The following is a 15,387-nucleotide window of genomic DNA, read 5'->3' on the forward strand; positions in this document are numbered from 1 at the left end:
AAAAGCCGTAACGTAACATTTTCATGCAACGCTGTGTTTAATTGTGACTGTGTGATTAACTAAAGCAACATTGTGTGATTAACTAAAACAAGTCAAGTTTTGAACAAATATCTGATGAAATTGAAATCAAAGTCTAATTGTTTAAGGGAAAACTTTTGTTTATTTATTTTTAATTCTGAGCTGATATATCCAATTTGTATGAGTTACAGTCAATAAGGTCAAGCCAATAACACTAAAGGCCTCAGAACTCTTTGGCAGCAGCACAGAATTTCTGCAAACACCTGATTAAACCCCCAAACATCAAGCCAACCACCAAACACTGTCTCCCCTTGCTCTACTCTCACTTTCATCTTCCTCACCTACCTCCCTTTACTCGCTGTCAGTTTTCATCAGCTTCCCCTGTGTGATGCTCAGAAAGGAATTTTACAGCTGCTGTCAGTTTGTTATTCAAACACGCACACACACACACACACACACATGGAACAAACCACGCAAGCACATGCATGCAGAGGTCCACACTATAACTAAAAAGCCACATAAATCATATGAGAGCACATGCACAATATGCTTATTGTGTCTCTGTCTCTAACACACACACAGACGCTGCCTTGATGACAGCTTTAGGCAACTAATTAAATGAGACCATGAAGAGAAAAGCACCCGGAGTGACTAAAGCACAAAGGAACAATAAAATTTGCATGTGGAGATTTTTTGCTTTCTTGCTGAGAGTTAGATGAGGACAACAACGCCACTCTATTTCTGTATATTTATGTACAGCAATTATGAAGCTACAGATAGCTTAACAAAATCTACAAAAATTGTGAAAAAAAGTATAAAAATGGCCATTCAATTTTACCGGTTCTAAACAGTTTCTTGGCTAAGGCCAGTTGCCTTAGCCAGCATAGCTTCCAGAAAGTATCGCTTTTCCACTTTAAATATCATGAGGACTGCTGAGCATTAGAGAGCTGGGTTGATTCTCTTACATCTGTACATGTTTGACTACAGACAGACATGTAGTCAGATAGGGAGCCAGGCTCAGAGGCATACAGGAGCTCAGAGGTTCAGAGGTCAAATCACTCACAGCAGCCAGCACAGTTCAGACTATAGGGGGCTTCTTTGTATTTAACTCCTTACATCTTCTCTTCAGTTCTCAGTCTACTTTCTCAACACTCCAGGACATAATGAAGCATAGTTTATTAAGTACATCATATTACACTGCAGTCAGATTTTTCTTTTTTTTAAGTTCAAGTCTTTGGCAGTTATGTACACAAACACTTGCCTATGCATAAATATGTGAGCAGTATACATTTATGCGATACCTGGTATGTAGGTGCAGCATGAGTATTGCAGGGCTGTGTTAACATGTGTTGAAGCAGGGTGTCTAAGAAGACGCGATTTTACTTGACTTTAACTTGAGACTGTAAAGATTTCCTGAACCACCAGACATTTGGCAGAAGTTAGTTTCATGATGCTATTTCATATATTTCATATGCTGATGTTGGTTTTATGGGCTCACAGCATATTACTCACAGGTTGACAGTCTTCTCACATTTACTAATCCAACTTCTAATCTGTTAGGGGTTGCTAAAGGGTAAAGTGGGTCATCTGAGTTTAATGATGTTACATTGTCTCAATCGTTCCCTTCTTGTTCCATAATACATCATTTTTCTAACATGACACTGACCATACACTCACACACCCCAGCGAGAGACAGACCTTGAAGCTGAGGTCCCTTTGTTCTTTTGGGTTTAGCTTCTGTCCGTCTGTGGGATTTATCAAAGGGCTACTTACTCATTTTTGCAAAAGCATGATACTGAGTTGTAATCTGCTTCTTGCGCATGGTAAGTAAAAAACAAAAATAATTTTACTGCTAACATTCAGTCAGCACATCTTAGATTGGATGAGGTCCTCAGTTTTAATTTGATTTATCTGAGCATATAGACATACACACCCAGCTTTTTCACGTTTTAGATTGTGAACACAAAAACCTGCTCAAAAGTACATGGCAAGCAGACATTTGTGGGACATAGGCCTCAGCCTAAAAAAGGGCTCTACTTCATAGGGCATCTCACAATCACCTTCTGATTTAGTGCCAAAAAGATCACACCGTAAACCGTCACACATTTATTTCTCCTGCCACACAGCAGAAAACTCATCTGGTTTTCTTTTTGGGAGGATGAAATGCTCCAGAATATGAAACAAGGGCTCCTGATTCTTTGGCTCCCACACTCCTAAGTACTTCCATGAATGATTGTGGGGAGTTAAAAAATGTTGGCAGGTTGCCTATCAGTGCAGCTGCGGCATACAAGAGAGATTGGAGAATGACAAGCGGATTAAACAGGGTCAAATGTTAAATTTTAGACTTTAATCCATCACATATTACTGATTGCTGCCTTCAGGGTGTATTCTACAGATTACATTTGGATTACAAGATGCAGACTACTGGATTCCTTTATACATACTTTAAATGCATCATAATTTTCATATTAACTGATGTGGAACAAACACTACAGCTGTTACTGCAGTCACACTGCAGAGTTTATGTGGAGATTGTTGCCCTATATATACATCATTCCACCTGTTTTCTCCCGCAGCCTCAGAGATGGATGCAAACCCCATCACTAATCACAGGTGTCAAATGTGATTGGCTACAGGATGCAGCACTACCACCCCCTCTCCAAAACGAGTACATTCACACGCATACACACACATACACACACGTGTCGTCTGCAGCCTTGTGTTCAACCCTCGCAGGCTCCCAGAGGAAACAAATTGGGACTGGGTGCGACTTTCATGAATAGAAGTCTGCTATTGCCAAGACGAGATGCAGCCTATTTAAGACAATCACATGATTTCACTGGGAGTCAAAATGGTCCGCGGGGGTCACTGGGTAGAGAGAGAGAGAGAGAGGGGGGGGGGGGGGGGAGAGAGAGAGAGAGAGAGAGAGAGAGAGAGAGAGAGAGAGAGAGAGAAAAAAAGAGAGAGACGCTGGATTCTGGTCGGACTGTCTGAGTGGAAAAAAGGAAAATGGCTTGAGTTCAGGCGATTTAACGCGTCGGGATCCAGCGCTAGGGAATGAATGGAGAACTGAACAAGGCTGCATGTGAAACGTGCTGATGTTTCAGAACTGTTGTCACTGCTGCTGGACTGTTTTCTTTCAACACTTGGACATTTGGCAGTCGGCTGTGTGATACAGGCATCTCTTGCTTCTTCTATTTTTTATTTGTTTAATTTTTTTTCCCCTAAAGGTGACTATTAGAAATGCCTTTCCTAAGGGTGTGTGCAGAGGGGAGAACCTGGAAGCGGCCGTTGCTCTTTGTCCATCTCTTCTGTTTTTTCACACTAAGCAGAGTAAGTTGTTATCTCCGCTGCGCCTGTACGCACACACATGCAGATCTCATAAAGTTGTCAGCGCTTTAGTTGACACACAGGCTGAGTTATTATCGATGATAATCTGCAGGATGCCCAAAACAAGTCATATTTATATTTCCTTCCTTACAGCGCGTCCATTCGAATCAGGGTGCTGACAGTGCTGAAACACATCAGGAAACATCGGCTCTGCTCCGAGCTCTCAATTTACCTCAACATACAGGTATGTTAGGTGTCATGCAAATGTATTCAGTACGTCTGTGGGGATTGTTTTTAGTGTGGTAACGTGTATTATGATCCATAGTTTGATGGTTCACTTTTACGTATAACAATATTCGAAGTAAAGCCACCTAATGCATCCCCCAAGCAGCATCAAACAGCGTTCACCTGCACTGTATGTTAACTCTCTTCACCGCTGGGGGGCGACCTGCCCCCTGACACAGAGCACTCAGTGTCTGCTGCAGTAGTTGGGCACAGCCAAATAACAAAGTGTTAAATTCTGTAATTCCTTATTTCACTTGTTTGAAGCAACGCTAAAGTAACTTTTAAATTGTGGATCACTTGAATAATAACAGTAGGATTGAGTCATATGTGACATAATTCTAAGCTGAATAGCACAATGAAAGCTACTCTATTTTATTAGCACAGTTTCATTTTTATATTGCACTGAATGAAAATGTTCTGGCTCCTAAGTCAATTCTGTAATTATTGAAAGCAGTAAGTGTGAGACTTTCATCTGTTCTTTGTTTTGTAAATCCAACCCCATATGGGGTGCTGACTCAGCTACTCCTCTGGCTGTGTATTCTCCTTCAGATCTTCAGATTTTTTATATATTTTTTTTAGTTACCATGAAAAGCAAAACAAATAAACAAACATCAAACCTCCTTTCCCCGGGCACATGTGGAGATGATCTACAACAGAAGTGAGGGGAAGCCCTCACTTTAGATCATCATACAGCCAATGCTTTAACAGCTATTGCTCAGTGTTAATGCGTCTAACATGCATGCAGCTAATGGGTGAAGGAAGGGTTCACATCTTTTGTTAACTTTAACTCACGGTATTCACTGGTTAGAGACCCTTTCAGTATTAATGGCACTCAGGAGCCTCTAAACCAACAAACTAACCACCACAGGATCTTGTCTCAGTCCATCAAACAAGAAATATGTGTGTTTGTGTGTGTGTACTCTCTGTTCCCGCAGACGCTTTGTTTGTATACTGTTGGACAAGGGTCACTGCAGCTGGTTTCTGAGTTAAGGTGGGACATACACAGTTGTGTTGGGGGAAGGTGGACAAAGCAACAAAGACAGAGGAAACCATTTTCTGGTTTTGGCTAAGTGCTTTGGTGTCTTGAAGTCTTGAAGTATGTGTTTGCTCTTTGCAGTTCTGTAGCTCACTGGGCAGATCACAGTAACATCACCAGGGTCAATGATTTAATTTCCCCTTCATCTAGTCATGCTAAAATATGTAGTCATGGTAACGCAAGGTTCTTTTAAATAAATGCATTTTATAATAAGCATATGTCATGTTGTGTGATGGGCTATGAATCAGTTGCAACAAGTAGGTCAAATCTCAGGCATTCACTCTGCCACTGATGACACACTGTCTGTCATCCTGCATGTTTCTCCCACTGCAACAACGTGTCTGTCTCTGTGCTATATTTATTCATTATTGCTAAAGCAGATCATACTGTACAGCAACTGAGACAAACTCTTGTGCACTTCTAGTCCAAGGTAACTGTTGTGCCCTTTCAGCTGATAGGTGTATCATTTTCCGTTTGCAAGACTGTACATGTTTACAATACTGTAACAAAATGAGCCATGCATCTGTTTTTTTTATTTGTTTGCTGGTTACTCATAATGGTAGAATGGTTAGTGCTGCTGGGTCACAGCTAGAAGGTCCCAAGTTTGAATCCCCAGTCGGCTGCAGCCTTTCTGCGTGGAAGTGTGCTCCCTGTGGGTTTCCTCACACAGTCAAAAGACATGTGTGTTTGGGGACTCTAAATTGCCAGTAGGTGTGTATGGTTGTCTATCTATGTGTGTATCTCTGTGTTTGATAGACTGGAGACCTGTCCAGGCTGTACACCGCCAGTTGCCCAATGACACCTGGGATAGGCTCCAGCCCCTTGCAACCCTTAACAGGATAAGCAGTTACAGATAATAAAGGCATGAATAGATGGTTACTCAAAGTCCCAAAGTGTATCTCAATCAAGAGTGCAATGTCGTAATGAGTAACTGGAGTTACTCTGGAGTTTCTGTGACCCTGCAATGTACAGTATTCTCATCCTTAAAAACATAATACAGCATGACTTTAGTAGGTACGCCCATTCTTACTCAGAGAATGGACAATAGCAGAATCTATTGTTGTGATCTTTTCCAGAAAACCAGTTTTATTGTAGCTACACTTTTTTCTCTGCAAAAGAGCTAATGGTCTAAGTATCATAAAACTTTCCTTTTTTTATAACTCTTTCTTGATCCTACCAGAAAAACCAAAGGGGGAAGGGCAAGGAGAATTTATAAGGAAAGGGGGTGTGTTTTTTATTCACGATGCAACCAAAGTAGCATTGGATGCAGTGTGCAGTACATCACATTAAATGATGCTGACACATCAAATTAGTAACGACTGACCACAACAACCTTGAGGGCAATGTATTTTGTTGTTGCCAGATTGCAATTACAACATCTCTTCCATTACATCTAGCACCTTATCTAAACTAGATTCCTTTTTCCATCTAATTCATCACCCTCATTTTCTTTTTCAATCTCTTGTCATTGCAGTCAAATTCACAGTTTCACTTACAAGTAACAAAATAAGTGTCCAACTTCTTTTTTCCTTTTCTCCCCCACAACTGTGTGCTCACACTTTCTGTCCAGAATATGAGATTGTATCTCCATATGAGGTCAGCTACCAAGGTGTTTACATCTCGCATGAAGTTGCTCATCACCAGCGCAGAAGGCGACGCAGATCCCTTACACCTGATCCAGGCTCATCAAACGGTGACAGCAGCAGTGAAACAGTCCACTTCAGGCTGAGTGGCTTGGGACAGGACTTCCACATGCAGCTTAGGGAAGCCTCGGACAGCCTAATTGCACCTGGCTTCACTATTCAGGTCCTGGGAAAGAACAGCACCAAGAGCCTGCGGCCCTACCACAAGGACGACTTCTGCTTTTACCAGGGCTCACTGAGGTCGAGGGTCAACACCTCGGTAGCACTGTCCACATGCATGGGAATGGTGAGTCTAAATGTGAACAAAACTGGGTTGCAGAAGGGTTTGGATGAAAAGAAGAAAGCAGATGAACTGGATCTGGGATGTTGTGTGTGTGTCAGTGAAAAGGGCTTTAGGGTCAGTTCAGTTGAAAGTATGTGTGTTGGATATTTTTATTTTAGTTCAGTTTTGGCAGCATTTACATTAATCAGCCAAGTGAGTAGTGTAATTACACTCACTGACCTAGAAGCAATAGTGAGTCTGAGAGCCAAACTTAAAAGATTTGGCTCATCCTGAAAACCCTGATAATATAAACACAGCATTAATGTTCTTGTCATGCTGAAAACCAGAGACAGAGAAAGAGAGCGTCCATCAGCCTTTATAGATTTCACCTAGATGTTTAGAAAACAATTAATTAAACGAATGAAAGTATGAATACATTTTGTATATTGCAATTTGGGTAAGATATCAGACAAAAGATGCCAACTAGACACTAAGCTAAAAGAAAGGAGGAGAGAGATGAACAAAGGGGGGGGTGATCAGATTACACCCAGCAAAGAAATCTAGGTAAAACCATAATTTTTCTCCATAACACACTGACTCTTTCTTCAACACTGATACAATCATGAAGGAGTTCTTTCACTATGCTACTGTGAAGATGCCTTTCAAACTGTTCTTGAGTGAGTGCATTGTCTAGATGGTATGGTCAGAAAATTGGCTTGTACTCAACTTAAATTGACTTCGAACTCCACTGGCTCAATTAGTATGTCATGCTTCCTTCAGACTGCCTTGCATTATTAGATCTACCTTGTTCTAGTAGTATCACACTTCACCTCAAATCAGCTAATGACTAACTAATGAATGGAAAAGTCAACTCTGCAAACAAAACAGAAATATTGGTCTATAAGCCAGGAAACAAACACATGCATGCCAAACATGCCAAAATAAGGTTTTAGTTGTATTTCACCTTCTTTCTTAGCACACGCTATGATGTTTGACTAGGTTTCATAGTCAACATATGGAGCACAGTTTCTGAATATAAATATTTTTCACTTTTATTGCTGACTTCATCATTCAGGTTTTGATTATTTCTTAAGCCTCAGTGGCATCTTTTGCATGGATTTTAGTACAGTAGGTTCTTACTTCAAGAGCTTTTACTGATCTAACACAGATGGCCCCATAAGTAGTGAGCTCACTGTGTGTAAATTGCAAAATACAGAATATTCAGTTGAACTGACTTGTTTTTTGAGGAAGGGAGTACAGCATGCTAACGAGTGGGTAAACTAAGCTTGAGAGTGGTATAAAGTGCATTTGTGTTAGGTTGAATAAAGCCTTGCACTTGATCTTAAGGTGACTGGATGTGAAGAGATTCATCTCACAACTGCTAAAGAAAACCCTTTAATTTGTTTGTTTTCTGTGGGAAAAGTTCAGTTGTGGGCTTGGTGGTCTTTCTGACCTGCAAGAAAAAAAAGGAAACTGCAATGTAAAAATGACATTAAGTAAGCCCAAGTGAGACAGCTCCATCCTAAGACCCCAAGTGTTTGTAGCACTCTGAACTGGAGAACAAAGGGCTTGATTAAATGGATACACACTAATCCTCTCTAAAACTCACTACAATCACTCAAAACTCACACATTCATGTATAAATCAGCAATCACCGGAGACAGTGCAGCAACTCCTGTCATATTGCTTATTTGGACTCAAATATCAATGGACACCCACATGTTATAGTTTAAAAGATGAAGCTTATTCCTAAGAGCTGTTGAGCTTGTGAACATAAGCCTTACATATGGAGGACCTTATTAAAGGAAAACAAGATTAAATGTGTACATTCAAATTCTTTTCACCGTTTTAAACAGACAAATACCTAAAGACCACATTTAGCTTGAACTTGGCTGTTTGGTGTTTTTAATTATAGATTCCAGGGCGGTCTTTGTTGGTTTGTTGTTTATATTGTCAGAGTGGAGGACTACTGCTGTGTCTGAGAACTGCCCTCTAAAACAACAGGCAGATAATGGAACATCCCCCGGGATGCCTTTTTTTGTGTGTGTGCATGTGTATGTGAGCATTTCAGACCAGATCCCAATAAAAGAATCAGCCAAAAGGTCCCGGGTTACAGAGACTGTAAATGCATTTCTCACGACTGAGGCTGGCTAAGATGGACTGGGTCAGTGCATCAATGGGAATTTTGCTTTTTTTCTAATGTGACTTAGGGAACTGCAATGTTATGTGAGCACAGAGAGGTATTTAGACTCCTGGGGAAAGCTAAAGAGAGTGAAGATTCAAGAGGAAGTTCCAAAACATATCATTAATCTCCAGGGATGAAATGCAATACTTGATCTTATCTTCCTATATAATCAAACAATCTCTGGATTGGCTGCAAAGCTCATAAGAGACCTTGCACTTTGCTCAGGTTCCTATTTGACAGGACAGGCAACAGGTAAATATTGACCAGAGTAACCCAGATCAATATCTGTATCGGTGAGAGCACCTGGACTCCACATCTGCATGGTACAACTTAAAAGAGACCAGTATTTCTTTATTGTAAACCCCATGCACAAAAGGAAAATAATCCACTTACAGTCCAGTTACAACAAGAAGAGGGGAAATGTCTACTCCAGCTATTGTCCTGAATTAAAAGGTACAGCTCAGCTTGCTGTTTAGCATCTGTCGCATAGCATTTGCCTTTAAAACGGGCATCAAAGTCAGCAAAAACTATTGATGTAATGTCCCTATATCATAAGTTTGATAAAATCTATTATTTTTACAGGTCTATTTTTTGGCTTTCTTACACCTTTTACAGTGTGTGCCACCACATATATCCTCCTGTTCACATCCCTACCATGTTTTTCACAGGCATGCCGCATTTACAATGATTTTAGGACTACTCTTAAAAATATATAGAAACTTAGAGCCACCAAAGTGGCTACTGGTAGGGACTATGTTCCTTGCCACTTATAAAATCCACCTGTATTTGGCAGGTTGGCCAGTGTTAATGTCAAGCCCTGTGTACATAACAACATTAAACTAAATTCATCATGTGTTTAATATATTTTTTATGAGTCAGTTAACAGAGAAATATAGAGATTTTCAGTCTGCCATTGTAAACTCTCCATTTCAAGGGCAATGGCACTTCACCATGCTTCTCAAACCACTTGAAAAAGAAATGGGCTACCACACTAGACGTTACTGCACAAAACCAAGAGTTAGGGCCAATTGGTAGGGCCAGGACATAAGGGTCATTCAATCCCTGGCATTTTAAAGTTCTGAAACCCCCCTTGTAAGGAGTGTAACATTGTAAAGTTATGTATAACTTTTTTAACTCCCTTTTTGCTATGGCCCATATAGTAGGTTAGCCCTGCTTTCATAACAGTAGGGTGTTTAAAAATTAAAAATATTTTATTTACAAGCAAGAAATTGGTGGAATAAAAGAAGCGGGCCAATCCCACTGACGGCACTGTTCAGCTGCCAAACTGTTTAAAACCCTGAACACTCACACTTGTGTGGAAGCAAATATCATAAAACAGGTCCTCGGCTGTGTCGACTTAGGCTCCCGCATAATCTGCTTTAGTTAGCTTTTTATGGGGGCGAGGGAGCTGGGTGGTACAGTAAGTAGATTGCCATGGAGGCATTGTTTAACTCTGCTAACATTAACCTTTTTTTTTTTATTACTATATGAAGTATGTAATATCTTCTAGCATTGTCAGCTTTGCATGCAGCATGGCTCTAGGGATGGTCATATTGGTGTGTAGGCCAGTTACTGAGCTCTAGACCATAATACAAACAAATTTTTGTACTAACATTTATTGTTCCCAGAAGATAAAGTCTACAGACTTTGATGTTTCTTTAACTTCTCCAATCAGGCCAAAATATAGATTTGTCCTGTGGTTTGATATAACTAAGTACTTGCAGAAGATCCTATCAGCCTTAGCCCTTCTTTGATTAGTGCTTATTAGCAAATGTTAGCACTCTAATACAATAACATTGCGACCTGGTAGGTGCCTGTCCCAAAAAAATATAGTGCAGGTATCTATTATTGCTAATTGCACCGTGAGTCTATTGTGGGAATTATGTGGATTAAAGCTTTGTCTTACAAATTTGCCTGTGTTAGTCTATCAGTTAGTAAATATTAGTATGGAACACTTTCTTTCTATCTTTGATCCCAAACATACATCACAATCCCTGAGCTTTCTATCCATATCTGCCTAATCTAATGTTACTCATGCTTCTAAAGCACACCTTCCTTTTGTACCAAAGAGAAATGCTAAATGTCCTCCCACTACAAATCACTTGGAGATTATGTGTTTTCCTCATGTAAAAGGGTGGGTGTGTTTCTTGCCACAGGGCTTGTAAGTAGTAATAGTAATAATAGAATGCTGAACACTCGTCCCACCTCTGGGATTTCCAAGAATATATGAGGAATGGTCTGTTGATGTGATGGAGCTTTGAAAAGCGTGCAGTGTGGTCTTGGCAGTCTGATATACGGTAATCAATTACAACGTAAGACACATCAAACGATCTTAAAGAATTGTTACTAGCTTGGCTTGGCTAATCATTTGTTAACATCACTCATGGTTTCCTCAGTCATACTGAGAGATGAGATGTCAGAGACACACACTGTATGTCTCTGACATCAAGTCAGTTTTTAATGGCTGTAGTTTGTGTTCTGAAAAGCTGTCCAAAAGATGACTAAGGTGCAGCTTGAGGTGAAATTAATAATTAATTAAGAAATGGTGTCTAGTGTTGAATTGTGTTCTCAGAGGGTCATTCCAATATTATTAACATTTTCCCATAAGCCCAAGTAAAAGAAAACATATATTACTGCACTTTGGCCTTTTTTTTTTCTGAGTTACTGTAAACCCTGAGAGAGATTGTATTTCTTATACACTTGGATCAAGTGGAATTACTTGGAACAAACACCCAGGAATAAATATGGAGTATAATTAATCATAGATTATGATTAATATGTTTTTGGGGTTCTATTCCATTAGGGAGAGTATGTTAAAGAGAGCTGGACAGAAAGAAAAAGGAAACCGTATACTGAACGCAGTCAGGTGCACCTTGTAATGTCTTCACTGCTTCACCTCCCTCAGTTCCGTTTTCTTACCATTTTTTACTCCCTCCCCCATTCCTTTTGCTGCTTGTCTGGATGTGTCTGACTGCAGAGAGTCCAGCTGTTTGCGCCCTCCCAAGTAGTGTTTCAGCATTTTATGACTGCTATTTGCACCTTAAAGCACAGAGTGTGTAATCTGATGACTCCGGCTATTTGGGAAAGGCACTGGTGTGACCTAATCTCCTACTGCAGGGACTTGAATGCACACACACTTGAAAAAAGAAGTGGATGCATGTTGTTTTGTGTAAGGCCAAGCTTAAGCTTGAAGACCGCAAAGAGTTTGCAGACTAAAGACATCATAAAATGATTAACTTTGGTTGTTAGCTATTATGCTTATAAAGACACAGAGGATGCATGTTGCTTTGGTTAAGCCGGAGTCATGTTCATTTCTTTGTTCACACAGAACACTGCCATTGAATATGGTTTTCTGTATATAATTGCTAGTCTGGATTCTGACTGTAAATAAAAGCTTCTTCTGTGTGCTACATATATATTGTGCATGTTTTGAAAAATATTGAATCGGCCAAAAAATATTAAATATCATAGTCTGAACCTTGTAAATTCAGGATTCAGTAAGCAACAAAGTCCTTTGATAAATTATATTCTGTTAAATCAGTGTGACAGCAGACATAAATGAGAGGAAACAAGATGCAAAGAGTGACTCATGGTTCTTGTTATGATACAGCTGCACATGAGCCATACCAGTAGCTCTCTACTCAGCTGGGAAACAGTGGACATTGAAAAAAGTGATGATGAAGTCATCCATCCATCAATCCATCCATTAACTTTAACCACTCATTTTGTTCAGGGTCACGGGGGGTTGGAGCCGATCCCAGCAGTCACTCGGCAACAACTTTAATAAAGTACCAAAATCTGAGAAGGTAATAGTTGTTAGAAATAGAAGAGACATGATATAGAACTTGACGGTTGTCATGCTGGAGGGAAATTGAACTCAAATATCTACATGGGCTATATGTTCAGTCTGACTACACATTTTATAGTGATCCCCATAAATGGCTTACTTTGCTAAAAAAAAAAAAAATATATAACTGGACCATTATCAAAGATCAAACTAGACCAATTTAAGAATAGCTGTGTCACATATCATGCAGTATCAACACTAATGCATCTCTTTTGCCTTAGTTTATGTAAATATATAAACATAAAACACCCAAACGCCTCAACAGCAGTGCTGAGGAGATAGACAAGTCAGGATTTACTGCAGGATCTGCAGAATGTAACGCATAGTGGCAGTCAGAGAGTGAGCAAAGTCACGATGATGTTCATGCTTGTTGACATTTGTCACATGTAGTTGTTTGAAAGCTTTTAGATAAGGTTGAAGAATTAATTTTTTCCATTGATAGTACAGTGTCATATAAAAATGTAAACAACACTGAAACCAATGTTCTGGTACATCAATTATACAACTCAATGTATAAAAGAAGGTTGGGAATATGCAGGTGAAAATATTAAGCTTGCTGTATTATCTTAATGGTAAATATAGTTCTGTTTTGAACCATCACGCTGATGGCTCTGTCAACTCCACACTACAATTTAATTTAAATGAGAAAGTGACCGTTTCTAAAAACAACTCCAAAGAAAACGGTCCAGCCCACAGACATTGTCTCTTTCCATCATGGATTTCCTTTTCCTCCTGGAATGGGCGGACCAATGCTAACCCCTTAATGCAAAACAAGGGCAATACCCTTTCACCCACATAACCCAGATAATGTGTTCTATACTGTACAATATACTAAATAAACAGAAACCCTGTTGCTAGCCCCAACGTGGCATTTTCCCCAAAGAGCTTCTTCACTGTAGCTCCGCTCTACAGTTCTAAGGTTCAATCCGTGAACCACCCAGTCAGGCACAGTAAGAACATAACTTGTGAGGTTCTGAAAGTTGACAGTAGTGCAGTTTAGGGCAGACTTTACCGTGACTTGAAAACAAATTAGGGTAATCGTCTGTGATTACACAGCGCTGGGGCAGGCGCCATGCAGATGACAGGATCACGCACCAGTTGTCACATGTGATTGTAACCAACGGTCCTGGCTGAGGTTAATGGCAAAGATTGCTTCTTGACCGTTGGCAGGCAGGCCACAGTGGAAGATGGCAATGCATTAATGAGCATCTCTGTTTGTTTTTCTTTCTCCTTTTTATAAATGTCTACACCCTACTCACTTATTACCAAACGCAAACCTTTTACTGAATTGGAAACTGGAAACTTGCATCTGCATCTTCAGCTTTTCGACGGGCTATGTTGGGATTAATTTAGGGAAACATAAGTTAGCAAATGCTCACTGTAAGATTTTGTTCTGAGTAATCAGAAAAGGGCTAGAGGGTGGGAGATGTGTGGACGCTCGCCACAGGGACATAGGCACGAACACCGGCACGAACACCAGCAGTACGGTTTCAACTTTTCGTAGAGGAAAGCCCCACCAAGTTTATCTTCCCAATATTAAGGTATTTTGTGATATAAAGCCAATTTTAATGGTGACATCTTGATCTGTATCAACTTATTTACATTTTATGAGAGTTTTGACACTAATATCATTTCATGTTTCATTGATACTAAATGTGGGCAGGGAGGCTAACATTTCTCGTTGAGTTCACCTTTTTTCTAGCTAAATGCAAAATTTATATTGAACAGTTAAATTTATGAAGTTTATATAAATATATAAAAATAAGTATACATAAATATAGGTTTTTAGTATTTATGTCAAATATGCCGAACCTAATGCCACCCACATATAGCTGATGATTTTAGTGCTTTGTTAATATCTTAACCAGGTGTGGAGATTAAATACCATTAGCCTTAGCAGCAATTAGCAGTTATCACATTTATTCAGAGTGCTAGTATGTATATATATTTGTGTATGTATGTCAGTAATGTTAGTTTTGTGAGATAACTTGAACATTGTTACTATAATTTATATTCTTTGTGTGGGTCAACTTGTAATCAGCTTTCATTTTGTGCGTAATTGTTTTTTTTATCAAGCCTTGTTGTTACTTGCTGCATTCCATCTGTCACTTTTATTGCCATGCAATGGTTGTAATTTTAAAGGAGAATACCTGAAATGGTCAAGCTAAGCCTTATACCACACACATACAGGTGATGATGTTTGTGCTTAACTAGTGAATGTGAATTGCCTGTAGGTGTGAATGTGCATTTGAATGGTTGTCTGTCACTGCATGTCTCTCTGTGTGAAGCCTGTGACAGACTGGCAACCTGTCGATGTTGTGGACACCGTTTACTAAACGACAGCTGTGATCAGCACCAGCACTTCACAACCCTTAACAGAAGCTTAACATTTAGTGAGGATTTTGAACGTATGTTGTTACTAAAGAGGACATAAACCTGGCGTTGTCTCGTAATATTTCTTTTGCCGCACCATGCCACAACACAACAGATCTACAATAAAGTTCAGCATACTGGTTATACATCCACTTTGTATCCACATCCACGTTTTTAAAGAGTGTACATAATAGTAAATATCTCAATAACCACTGGGCCTGAAAGTTTGTTTTTGGCTGTAAATGAATCAAAAATATTTCTGCATCACTGTCATCACTGTCAAACACTAGATACTGTAGAAAATAATCTTACCTAGAAATCCCTAAAACAAACAATAATTCTGGTCACAGCTGACACATCTTTATTGCCTTGTATTATTTTCTATCGGGTTCATCGTTTTAATATTCA

At 39.6% G+C, this 15,387-nt stretch overlaps 1 protein-coding gene across 2 annotated transcripts in view; it reads left to right on the forward strand.

Annotated features, from left to right (window-relative positions):
- The first annotated feature begins 2,962 nt into the window (after window positions 1–2,962).
- The window catches only part of LOC137130945 (A disintegrin and metalloproteinase with thrombospondin motifs 16), a 49,703-nt gene continuing 37,278 nt past the window's right edge, over window positions 2,963–15,387 (forward strand). Inside the window, exons 1-3 of one of the 2 annotated variants that reach the window (XM_067511669.1) lie at window positions 2,963–3,351; window positions 3,502–3,592; window positions 6,240–6,598. In XM_067511669.1, the coding sequence (XP_067367770.1) occupies window positions 3,262–3,351; window positions 3,502–3,592; window positions 6,240–6,598 (540 nt within the window). In that variant the 5' untranslated portion in view covers window positions 2,963–3,261. Of the gene's footprint in view, window positions 3,352–3,501; window positions 3,593–6,239; window positions 6,599–10,088; window positions 10,180–15,387 lie in introns of those variants that run through there. The other variant, XM_067511670.1, reaches the window with a different exon arrangement.

Source organism: Channa argus, chromosome 7, assembly GCF_033026475.1.
Source record: "Channa argus isolate prfri chromosome 7, Channa argus male v1.0, whole genome shotgun sequence".
In the NCBI taxonomy this organism is placed as follows: domain Eukaryota; kingdom Metazoa; phylum Chordata; class Actinopteri; order Anabantiformes; family Channidae; genus Channa; species Channa argus.